Raw genomic sequence first — 13,101 nt, forward strand, 5'->3', positions numbered from 1 at the left:
GTTATGCCTGGTATGTGTCTATAGCTGACAAATACACCTTAAAATCTTTTATGACGCAGGATACTTGGTGAATTTGAAAATGTTGGTTTGTTTTGAATACTTCTTTTGTACATTATTTAAGACAAACATACCCTACATAATTTTTTGTTTTCCAGTAAGAAAAAAAACTAACAAAAAAGTAGAATTAATACAATGATTTAGAACAAATGTAGGAAGAAAATTTAACCCTATTGCATAAAATAATATATATGATTCTGACAGGCTGTGGTCTGGACTTCTGCACACTGAAAGTAAGCATGGGCATTGCACATTTACTGGTACAAACCATGACTCGTATATCCATTGATAATCCAGTGTTTACAGTACAAATAATGCTTCTCCTCTTGATGCTTTTGTGCTTTTTGAAACAGAAACACTTTTGGAAGCATCTTTGGCAGCCCACCTTTTGTCCGCCTTTTCATTTTTTTAACTGAATGGTCACAGCATGTAAAGATTAACTGAATGTTTTATTAATATTTTATCTCAAGCTTTTTGGTTTTAATGTCGAAAACACTTTTATTAGAATATTGTTTTTATCAAATCTGTTCTTAGAGACTTCAGTGTACAGTTACAGTGTGCAGCAAAAGTGCAGGTGTGACTAGGTGTCTGTGAAGGTTCTCAGTCATCCAGGTCATCGTAGTCAAAGGAGCTTGGACAAAACACAAACTTAACAATGTGGTGTATGCTGCACAGTGCAGCGAGGAATGCCCAGACCTCTACATTGGAGAGACCAAACAGCCACTTCACAAGCGCATGGCACAACACAGAAGAGCCACCTCCACAGGACAAGACTCAGCAGTCCATCTGCATCTTAAGGATAAAGGTCACTCTTTCGAGGATGCCAATGTTCACATTTTGGACAGAGAGGACAGATGGTTTGAAAGAGGAGTGAAAGAAGCCATCTATGTCCACTGTGAGCGACCTTCTTTGAACAGAGGCGGGGGTTTACGACACCAACTCTCTGCCATCTATAATCCAGTTTTGAGATCCCTTCCCAGACGCCTTAACGCCCACTCACATCCTGGGCCATCTGACCTCAGGAATTTGCATGATAAGGTGGGGCCAGGTTTCACAATGAACACACCCGAAACTCTGGCTGATTGGGACCCACACCCAGTTTCACACCTTGGCTCAGGCGATTAGAGGATCATCAGGGGGTCCTTTTGTCCCTCTGTGGGGGGATACTCCCACTAGGTTTATATCTGGGACTCTCCACCATTTGACCTTAGAACTGAAGAAGCTTCTCGGATGAGAGGTGAAACGTCTTCAAGCAACTTAAAGAAGTCCAGACGCTTTTCTTTGCAAGCTCCTTTGACCAGGTGTGACTAGGCACAAGTTTAGGATATTGAAGAAGGCCCAGTCTATCCTGGCTGATCTTAGCCTTCTCTTATCAAAGGACGTCCAGTTGCTTCCGTCTGGTTTCAGAAACTGTATGTGAAGGACAAATAGACTCAAGAACTCCTTTGTCCCAGCTGCCGTTGAGCTTTTGAATATCTTCTTAATTGTAATTTTACATAATGTAGCGATTTTGTGTATCTACTGACTATTTACTGATTGATGTTAGTGTGTTTTCTGCTGACTGTACAACAAATTGCCCCTTTGGTGATAATAAAGAATCCTTGACCCCTTCAGCTGTCTCCTCACCGTTTTTGAATTTCTGGCATCTTTGATGAGGCTCTCCGCTGACCTGACATCCTCCAAGATGGCGTCCGTCTCAGAGTTCCTCAGAGAGTTCAGGTGGTCCTGGACTTTAACACAAATCCTGTCAATCATCTGGAAAACAAAAACAACAAGCGATGACTGTTTTTGTGTGCCATACAACATGTAAAATGCTCAAAAGAGGAGTTTCCAGATGCAATTTAGTATAACTTGGGGCAAAGACACTCAGTGCTATAGCACTACACCAACATATTTAATATTAACTCAAGTTCAGAGCAGAAGAGTTTAAGTTTCTTGGGGTCGCAATAATCGCCTCACTCACCTGCTGTGTGGTTGTGGTTACGATGCCCTGCTGAAGCCGATAAGCCTGTTCCTGAAGATATTTTCTTGTTTCGTGGTTCCTGTACAAATACGTTTCAATCTATGGAGCGAAAACAAAGCTGATGTCATGACAGCAAACTTAAAATAAAAGATTAAAATTAAAATCAGTGTCAGTTTATTCAGAATGTTTTTCTTCACTGATGCCATTGCATTCAGCATGTTTTAAAGACTAAAAGTCTCTAAAAGACAGGAACCAGAGGGAGTTCTTCATGTACCTTTAGTAAGGCATCCTCAGTTTTCTCAGGGCTCGCCTTTAGAGCCTGGGAGGCATCGATGATGGGGAGGGGCATGAAACGAATGGTGAAGTTCCTAATGGATATTTTTTTTAAAAACAGACAAAAAACAAAATGAAGAAGAAGCAAAGTGATGTATTTAGAGACGCATTGTGCATTGTAGCAGTGAAACATTATTGGATTAAACTGGTACTCCTGCGGAGGTCACTGATCTCTAAGTGAGAATCACACACATTATTTACATCCACATTAAGATTGGAGAGATGAAGGGACAGACATGTAAGGCAGAAAAACAAAGACAAAAAAGCATATATACAGTACTACAATTCTACATTGTAGATACAAACTGAAGACAAGAAATATATAAAGCAAGATATATGGAATTATGTAGCAAAGAAAAAATTAATAAATAACTCTAAATATGTCTTATATTTTAGATTCCTCAAAGTAGCCACCCTTTGCTTTGTTGACAGTGCTGCAAACCCTCGGCCTTCTCTAAGTGGTGTCAGGGTTCATGGCCTGGCCTCCACAGTCACCTGATTTAATCCCAATCGAGATGGTTTGGGGTGAGATGGACTGCAGTAAAGGCAAAAGGGTCAACAAGTGCTCAACATCTCTGGGAACTGCTTCTGGACCATTTCAGATGACGACCTCATGAAGCTCATTGAGAAAATGCCAAGTAGGGCTGTTCCATATATAACGATATATATCGGATGACGATATAAAAACATCTTTCGTTTCATTTTACGCTATGTTTGTTTCGTGGTGTCCCAAAATAAACTGTTTACGGCAATATTTTTTCATCGTTTTGATGGTCATTGTAGTGGCTATATTAATTTCTTAAAGTTCTCTCTTTCTCTTATATTTAATATAACCACACTACAGACTACTGTTTTTATGGGTTGTTGTTAGCAACAACGACGGTAAAACCATCGCATGTCCGCTTGTTTATTTTCCACATAAACTTTTCACAATAAAGCTCAAGATCCTGTTGAGACTTTTCAAAATAAACAGAATCACGTGAAAAAGTATTATTGATGGATGAGAAGCAAAAAAAAAGAGCCATCAGGTGCTAAAAAATAAACCTTAGACTCAAACATTAGAACAGGCTTTTCCCCGCCGTCTAATAAATACTCAAAGAAAACGGCGGCCGTTACAACCTATGTCTAAAAAAGTATAGTTTCATGCATCGGTTAAAACACTCGACTCCAGATACATGACGCCCAGCTGGAAACACTTCACCTATCCGAGATTCACAGAATTTACAGAAAATATAAAATTTTTTGTGATTTATATCGTTATCGGACGATAGATGTTTTATATCAGCATATGAGATTTTGGTCATATCGCACAGCCCTAATGCCAAGCGTGTACAAAGCAGTAAACAAAGCAAAGGGTGGATATTTTGAAGAATCTAAAATATAACACGTTTTGAGTTATTTCTCACTTTTTTGTTTACTACATAATTCTATATGTGTTAATTCATTGTTTTCATGCCTTCAGTGAGAATCTACAATGTAAACAGTCATGAAAATAAAGGAAAACCATTAAATGAGAAGGTGTGGCCAAACTTTTGACTGGTAGTGTATAAACCTGTTGCGATATGAAGGTAAAGCAAAGGGATTAGAATAATTTTTTAACCTCAAAGGCTGAATAAATGATTGTTATTCATTCAGATTGTTATGTGTGCTCTCCTTCCTCACGCCTTGACCAGACAGATCTACTCTGAACAATTTCTATAAATCACTGAGACCCGTGGATAGCTTTTATATGCTGGGGATTGTGGGAGACTTTGAATACTCCAACTGTCTGTTATATTGCAGTATTGAATATCTGGAGAGAAAAAAACTTTAAAGAATGCAAGGTACACAGGAGGAAAATGACGAATTGAGCAAAGGAAACAAAGACACGTGATGCTGCACTGCTGAACCGAACGGAGATCAGAAACAAGAAATTGTTTTTTCAATAATACAGCACAGAGACTCGGAGGGGAAATGAAGATATGTGCTGCTGGGAGAATATGACAAAGAGAGAGGAGATGAAAAAGAGGAAAGAGGTGGATGAACCTACACATCCCAGAAGCAAATTTATTCACACGCACAAACATCCAGATACACAATCTGAAGGCACGGTAAACAAAATCTGATTTGTCTGGCTTTGACTTCTACTTTTTTATGTCTTAATGTATCACGCTTTCTTTCCCTCAGCACACTTTCATGTCATTGTGTCTCTGTAGTATTCCCTGCATGTGTCACTCTCTCCTCTCTGCGCCTTCCTTCCTCTTATCTTTTCCTCCTGTCTAAACAAACCTCAGACTTTCCTTCTGCTCTGCACAAAGAAAAACCCCCATCTGGGCTGCAAAAGCTACAGTAACTACACATCCATTCCTTCAGCAGTTTTAATGTTATACACAAAAGCATGCACGGTGTAAAAAAAGAAAGAAAAAAAGGCATTATAGAAGCACTATACATTTAAAGATTTAATTTTGAATAGACAACACATTTACAAGCATGGACGGCATTACTTACTTTTCCAGAGCGGCTGCTACATCCTGCAGACCCTGAGGGCTGGTGTTGTTCTTATCCCAGATCACAGTCCTGCTCAAAACAAGCACACAGTATGACCCGAACAGAGGAAGCCATTAATTCTCAAAGATGATTTACAAGATTTTACTTGCTATCTTCTGATTACCCATAGGCATTAAAGAACATTTATAGGGATTTTATACAGAAAAAAGGGGGTAAAAAAAGAAAAGGGCTATAAAATAGTGGTTTGAATATTTAACTGCACAGTGGCAAAAGGCAAAATCTGTGTCAAAACAATATACGTAAGTATAAGATATGGACTGTTGAATACAAATAACTGTGCAATAATTCGTATATAGGGCATTGTAAATATTGTAGCCTATTTTAGTTACTGCATTATTAATACAGCAGTAATTACACAGGTTTATTAATCCTAGAACACCAATGTCAGGTGATTTTCACCCACATGATGAATAAATACCACTTTGTGGTTATTTCCAGGGGAATTCATGTAGTCAAATAAATAAATAAATAAATAAATAAATGAATGAATAAATAAATAATAGTCATTTGGTCATTTTTTCTCCATCAAAAAATGTCATTGATGCAGGGAGATCGTGCCTCCAAGTTTTACATGTGCCAGGAATGGGTGGCCCTAGAAGTGAGGACATTCCCAGTTCCATTGTCCTTTTCAGTTTTTTAAGGAATTTTGTTGTTAATAATTCCCTAATTTTCCACTAAATTTAGAGCCTTTTTATAGGGTACCCCCATGATACCTTTATTTATTTTATGAGATGCTGAATAAGGAGGAATAGGAGAAAAGTACATATGTTTCATCGGGTATATCGTGTTACTGATGGTGTTACAAACCTGCACATTAGTCTTCTAGGGTTAATGTGGATCTATGTCCAGCTTCATATCTTTATTATTAGATGCTACTAGACAAGTTGCTTTTAAACTGGAACTCTTAGAAGCCCCTCAGCTTATGAAACAAGCAGTTTTAAAAAGTTACAACCATGTGGCGCAGCTTTGACCCCTGCACAGCTACCTGAGTTTGGAGTTGATCTGTAACGCCTTAGCCAGCATTTTGGCCCCCATGTCACCCATTGCATTCCCACTGATGTCAAGCCTTGTGAGCGTGGAGTTGCTGCCCAAAGCATTGAGAATGATGGTGAGATCACTCTTGAGCCTGGAGTCTGCTAGAGACAGAGAGTTGAGGGGCTGGGAAGGGCAAGATTTAACAGGGACAAAAGGTGTGTGTGGGGACAAGAGAGGGTAAAGGTGATTAGAGTGGGTACATATTATGAATATAAAGGGAGAAATGCATTCAAAATTACTAATACAGGACAGTAAACATGTCAACATGCGTGGCCGTCAAGTAGTATTTGATATGTTTTGGCATTGCTGGAAAGCATTCAATAGGAACTCCTTTGATTTTGGCGATTTTGACCTGTTTTCCAGTCAAAGCATTCAAGAGCTTAGTCACTGTTACAATAAATAATTCGCATCACTTTATTACAGTTTAATAATGTTTCCATCGGCCCACCCTATGATCTTTGCCACAAAGAAAATGTGATAATGAAGCTGGACATGACAGAAACTTTATAAAACTCTCAGGTTTTTCATAAACAAAAAAAACTAAAAAAGAAAACAGATTTGAATACTGCAAACTTCATTTAATCCCTACAGTTTCAGCTTATCTCAACTTTCAAAATAATAAATGTAGAGCGCATAACCTGTAAAAATAGTAACTAAGAAGTGTACTTGATACCCTTTCTTTGAATTCAATTTTATTGAGCTTATAAATAAATATCCAGCTGTAGTCACGTCAAGGCCTGCACGCATGCTCATTCCATGAGCTGCAACAGAAATACAAGAGACCTATTGTTGGATGAGAAAGGTTTCATTATTTCTTTTAATAACTGATCTTGGCAATGAAATTAACATCTCATGGTTTCCTGTGTTGGGAACGAGCTCTAAATATAGAGAGCTTTAAACAGAGCAAACTAACAGTTAATGCGCTCACAAAGCGAATGGGGCGACAGAGCAAAGGCTGTTTGTTCTGACATGAAGGATTTCCTTTTAATGAAACTCAGAAGGCATATTCATGGGATAAATTTAGAGATAATGACTATAAATTGCAGTGTGTGTGGTGATGACCGTGTGAAAGGCCAGTGTCAACATGGTTATTCAAGCAGAGGATTACTTGATTAGAGCTTCTCTGGGGAAGCACAGAATTAATTACAGCCTTCATCCGCTCGTGTTTCACTAAAAACATTTAACACAAACAAAAAATATAAATAGAGAAGTTTACACTGGAATAGCCACGGAAGAAAATTCTTGCTTAACTTCTGTAAATACGAAACAAGATTGAAATCTCTGCGTTTCCGCAAATAAAAACTGGCTTAAACATGTTCTCTGATCACAAAAGAAAGCAGGGCACAATTAAGATGCAAGTACACCAATAAGTGCAGGCAAAGGAAGGTATATAATGATAGTATCAGTATGCTGTGCTTACAAAAGTAATTACTAGTGGCATCCCTTTCTACGCTTGAAAAACAAAAAGGGAAAAAAGGACTGGGAGATTGAAGCCTGAGAGATGCAAATAGTGGCTTCATAGCAATAGTTCATCAATAAATTGGTGAACTAAGTTGATTAAAACAACAGGGATTTCCCCAATTTTGTACCCATAATGCCAAGTTAAGCTAGGCAGATGTTGGATATTTACCATATAAATTCTTTTAATGACATATTTATACTGGGCTTGCACTACCAGTTGAAAATCTGCAGTGTGCAATGACAAGGGTTAAAATTTTGAGACCAACTTGCATAATTTCCATGCTGAACTGTGTCTTGATTGATCAGTGTAGCAAAACATGCAACATAACCGTCCACTGGTGAGGTCAGTGGTCAGCTGGAGCGCAGCTGGTGGAGATTCAGGGACTTGCTCTAGCCCCTGGCTGCCTTTCTGTGATATCTGTATTTAAGATGTTCTCTGTTGTCACTGCTGACCACACAGAGAGAGAAATGGAAAAACTCACCGACTCCTCCTCCTGAATCAGGTGAACCAAGCTGTCCAACACTGGAGCGAGATTTCTAAGCAGACAGAAGAAAAAGTATATAAACACTATAAAATGATTTTTTTCAGCCTAGTGACATTTTGTAAATCCTCTTAGGCTACGTTCACACTGCAGGCGAAAGCGCATCAAATCCGATTTTTTTGACCCTATGCGACCCATATCCGATCATGCTATGACAGTGTGAACGGCACAAATCCGATATTTTCAAATCCGATCTGGGTCACTTTCGTATGTGGTACTGAATCCGATACATATCCGATTTTTTAGAAAGCGACTGCTGTTTGAACGGTCATGTCGCATTAAATCCGTCTTTTACGTCACTGACACAAGACAGACACCAATTATCAGCGCCGGAGAAGCGCCCGAGAAGACATCGTGAACGCTTCCTGGCCTTCCAGTGTAGATGTCAGTGAAACTGTTGGGAAGACAACGTGAACATTTTATTTGTACTGGCGACCTGTCCAGGGTGTACCCCGCCTTTCGCCCTATGACAGCTGGGATAGGCTCCAGCGCCCCCCGCGACCCTGAAAAGGATAAGCGGAAGCGAATGGATGGATGGATGGATGTATAATCGGCAGATTCTGACAGAAATCTGCAACTATCCTTTGAAGCACCGCTCCTCTCTAAAACAGCAATAAGGATAATTATTAGGTTATTTACATTATTATGTAAATAACAAAATAACTTAAAGCAAAAATTGGGAAACGTAAAGTCCGAAGTCTTTATATTAAGGGCCATCAGTCAAACAATATTGTTTGCTCTGGGTCCAAACAGAGCGCTTTTGTGTGACGTCTTCTTTTGCGCATGCGGGCCGCTTTGAGCGTTCACACTAGAGCGTGTTTGCTGTCGCATTTTATTTGCAGTGTGAACGAGCAGACAAAAAAATCGGATTTGATCAAAAAATCGGAATTGAGCATTAAGACCTGCAGTGTGAACGTAGCCTTACATATCTGGTTGTTCACCTTCACAGAATACTAATAAATAGTAAACAAGCAGTTGCTAAGAGGAAAAGCCAGACTTCAATGATTTGTACTGGAGCTTTTAAACTCAACCCTTGCCTAATTTCTTGATTGTTTGTAATGTTTTATTCCCAGAATCAAGTCAGGATATAGAGCAAAACTCAATCCCGGCCTTCCCTTTGACTTCAGCGGAAGCTCCAAGCTGTGCACAACAGCTCAACACCACCTCCTCCTTTGCTGCATCCTTACTTGGATTTGATGTTGTTGAAGTTCTTGCCCAGAGAGAGGTGTCTGATAGACCGGTTCTTGGCCAACCAAACAAGCAGAGTGGACAACTCTGAGTCTAATCCTGAAAATGAAAGGTATATGTTGTACTGTAATACACCTCTGCTTTGAGATTAGTAAATACAGATTACAATAAGCATGATCACCAGCATCTCACCGTTGTCAGAGATATCCAGGCTGGAGATGTTTGGGATCTCAGCAATACAACCTTCAAGGATCTGAGATCCTCCAGACCGCAGCTGAAAGCACAGGAAAACAAACTGTGGTAATATGTTCATTTTACCGCCAAGCATCTGAAACAAACAAATCCTGCACTGTGACTGGAAAATATGAACACAAAAGGTCACAGTACTTCCACAAAGGATTGAATGCTTCATAAAAAATTCAACTATATATTCAAGTACACAACAAAAATGTAAGCTTCTGTGCACCTCCTAAAATTTCCTTTATTACAAAATGCAAAACATCTGCATAGGATTATTTCAAGTAACACACATCCAATTTACTATGACTTAATGCACATTCTTTAAAATAGCTGCACAGATCATTCAGAGCAACTGTAGCTTTTAATTAATGCAAAGTGTTGAGGGGAAAAAAGCTCCACTAAGCATAAGATCAGCAGGAAAAAAAAAAAGCCAAACGTGCACATGAAAAAAGGAAGAATGACGTGTTAATTATTAAGAGTGAGCACATTAGTACTTACACAATGGCCAAGCTTACAGAAGCATTAGAGGGAGAGAACAGCATGTCAAAAGCAAGCCAGCAATTACCAACAACAAAACACACAGATGCTTAATGAGCATTCTTCTGGCCACACACTCACTTATCAAAGACACGCATTTGCACATGCAACACACTCAGCGGGGAGTCCTTATTTTGCATGCTGCGATCGCACTCAGACAACCAAACGGTTCATTAAGGCATCGAAAAGGGACGCTTGCGTCATTTCCCCCCAAAAAAGCTTTGGTTTGGGAAGGTTTCTGTGGGGATCTGGATTCGGATTTCCTGGGTAATCTGTTATGAGCTATCTTTAGCGATCAAGATAAATCTGCAGAGAGCTGTCTTTTCTCTTTTTGGAGCAGGGGAAGGTGAAGGCTGATGTGTGTGTTTGAGAGTTACGGCAGAACAACTACAGCTGGAAATTGACCCCACATCCCAAATCCCCAACTCAAACTTCACCCTTCCCTCTCACTGTTCCTCTCTCCGCCTTTTATCCCTCCCTGTTGTCTGCCGAGTACTCCATTATGCAGCCTCTTTGCAGCATCATTAGCCTGTCAAATGGTTTTTGAGTGGATCCTAAAAAGCCGATTGCATTGGACGAGTATCATCTTTTTGCGCTTTTTTTTTTTAGTAGTATTAAAAAAAGCGCTCTTAAATGATAGCTTGGAAGCACACTTACAGAAACAAAACTACAGCTAAATATCACTTGTCTCATTGGTTAGTAAATAAATGGTTATTTAAATATTAAATATATTATTTTTGCAAATGTGCCATGAAAGTTCCCAGTTCCCTACTTGCCCTGCACGCACTGCACTCTCTGCGTCTTACCTCACAGCAGCTGAGGTCTAGAGAGACATCCTTCACACTTGGGTTACTGGCCAGACCAAGTAGGAGCGCTCTACAGTAATGACATTATTTCCAGTTAAAAATACATATTTATAATTCAAAACATGAAAAATGAGATAATTTTAAAAGTAAGGAGAAAGTAAGACCAGATGGCCTTCATTCAAATTCTATATTTTTTATATAATTCATGTAATACTACTTTCAGTGAAAACAATAAACTCAGAGTTAGTCATTGTAGGGCTGACGAGACAAGCGGCATTTAAATGGTATCTATGCTTCAAAATGGGCTCTGAGAATTTGGAAGGAGGCCCTCAGACACATTAAAAGTGAATGAATCGCTGTCTCACTTCACAGCCTCTGGTGGCAGCTTGGTTCCTGACACGTTGATGGAGGTGAGAGATGCGGCACTACTGAAGAAATGCTTGAAGGACGGGGGCACGTCTTTGCCTTTCCTACAGAAACAAAAAGGATGAAATAATGACACTACATAGAGTCAACATCGGATAGAATTTCACTAAGTCTACAAGCTTGCTTCCTCGCTTTTTTGTGGTACCAGCAAAAGGATCAGTAATGCAGAAGACATTCATGACAACATTAAGATTGTACTACTCTAAAATCTCATGACCAACTTTATCTGATGTTTCAGATAAGGAGTTGTAGCTCTACCAATCAAGCAGCACAGATGGGTCCCACATATACTGCAACTCTTAGTTGGAAGTGCTTAGTTGCTCAGCTCTTCCTTACACTTCACTAGCCTCCATCTTCTTCCACATGCTATAGTCAGGTCCTCTTTACCTTACTCTGCTTACCCAATCCTCACTCCCCTCCATCCTCCACCTCTTCTTTTGATAAAGTCCTCGACTCCTTTGAGACACACTGGGGGAAAAAGCTCCACCACTCACCCATCTGCCAGTCACAAAATCTCAACAATCAAGTGCAAATTCACAGAATTTGAACTCACATAGATGTGATGACACTTGACTACCAGCAGGTGTCACACATCAACATACAGACCCTTATAAATAAAAGACTGATTCAGCCAGTACTCCTATACATAAAGACAGAAAGGAGAATCAAACATTAGCCTCAGTGGGTGCTGTATTAACAGCAATGAGAGACTCTTCCAGGTCAAAGCCCATCTTCCACTATCACATCATGGAAAACAAAAATTACTACCCTACTGTATATTTTCTATCCAAGCAAGTTAATCATGATTACCTCATTATTATTTCACAAAAAGATGCAGCTGTTAAAAAACTACACACATGCCACCAGTTTCAACTGGAACAAAACATAATTTAGTCCACCCATCCACTGCACATCCACGCACAGACAGTCATAGGGGGTTTATATTGAATAAGAAGCAGTTCCAGGGCTAACAAACACTGAAAGCAGGAAGAGGCAGAAACGTGGATCCAGAGGAAGAACAACAACTCCACACAGAAGCAGCTACATCCAACCAGAAAGCTTCTTGTATGAGGAAACAGAGCTAACCATCACACACAAAGTTAACCCCAAATTCAATACAATCAGTAATACTGATTGTTAGTAATAACAAAAAACAAACAAACAACTGAGTGTTATCCTCAGCCTCCTGGTAGTTGCACCAATTTCATCAATCTGAAAACCCTAGTTTACCTCCTTCTGGAGTTATCACATTCACAAGCTCTTCAGAGGAAACTTGACCTAAACTTTTCCAAGAGTTTTAATAGATACACCTCTAAGTTATGAATTTCAAAATCCTACGTTGCCTTGTTCTCGAGTTCTTCCATTCACAAACTTGGCTGTCCATGTTGCCTGCCCACCCGGCAGGGTTACAGCAATGTCCCATCAGCCTTTTACAGGTTAGGGATAACAATGGTGCTGATGCTGTAAAGCTGTGATTGAAAACCATCATTAAAGATGAAACTAAAGAACATTGAAGTTTTGGTCTATTGGGCATTTGTTTATACACCTTCAGTTGTAGCATGTGCAGTACTTTCATAAAATCATACACATTTGCTCTTCAATGACAGAGCATCTAATACAGAATACAGTACATTAGAAATGACTTCCTCCTCATCAGGTCTGAGTTAGTAAAACCCAGATTTGTATTTTTTTTTTTTTTTTTTTACCTGTGAGGGAAGACGCTCTTTGACACGTTGAGAACAGAGAGGTGTTCAACTGAGCCCCGCAGCAGTGCTGAGCAAACCTGGAACACACATAATAAAAAGATCAATCAGTTGCAATAGTTTTCATTGCAGCTGTTTTTGAGATGCATGAATGTATTTAGATTTCTTGGTACACAGGAGAGAAAAAAATATGACTTGCAAGAGAATCAATAATTTCTTTGGATGACAGCTGGCTACACCTCAAACTAATCAATAAACTGTGT

General features: G+C 39.4%; 1 protein-coding gene across 2 annotated transcripts in view; it reads right to left on the reverse strand.

The window, feature by feature from the left end:
- LOC101480246 (F-actin-uncapping protein LRRC16A) overlaps positions 1-13,101 on the reverse strand; it is an 89,676-nt gene that overhangs the window by 25,681 nt on the left and 50,894 nt on the right. For both annotated transcript variants that reach the window (XM_024804198.2, XM_076889776.1), the window contains exons 15-25: positions 12,842-12,918; positions 11,075-11,179; positions 10,710-10,779; positions 9,319-9,400; positions 9,126-9,225; positions 7,879-7,933; positions 5,886-6,058; positions 4,841-4,909; positions 2,295-2,388; positions 2,021-2,119; positions 1,684-1,812 (exon numbers count right to left, since the gene is read on the reverse strand). In XM_024804198.2, the coding sequence (XP_024659966.2) occupies positions 1,684-1,812; positions 2,021-2,119; positions 2,295-2,388; positions 4,841-4,909; positions 5,886-6,058; positions 7,879-7,933; positions 9,126-9,225; positions 9,319-9,400; positions 10,710-10,779; positions 11,075-11,179; positions 12,842-12,918 (1,053 nt within the window). The remainder of the gene's footprint in view (positions 1-1,683; positions 1,813-2,020; positions 2,120-2,294; positions 2,389-4,840; positions 4,910-5,885; positions 6,059-7,878; positions 7,934-9,125; positions 9,226-9,318; positions 9,401-10,709; positions 10,780-11,074; positions 11,180-12,841; positions 12,919-13,101) is intronic.

This window comes from Maylandia zebra, linkage group LG11, assembly GCF_041146795.1.
Source record: "Maylandia zebra isolate NMK-2024a linkage group LG11, Mzebra_GT3a, whole genome shotgun sequence".
NCBI lineage: Eukaryota > Metazoa > Chordata > Actinopteri > Cichliformes > Cichlidae > Maylandia > Maylandia zebra.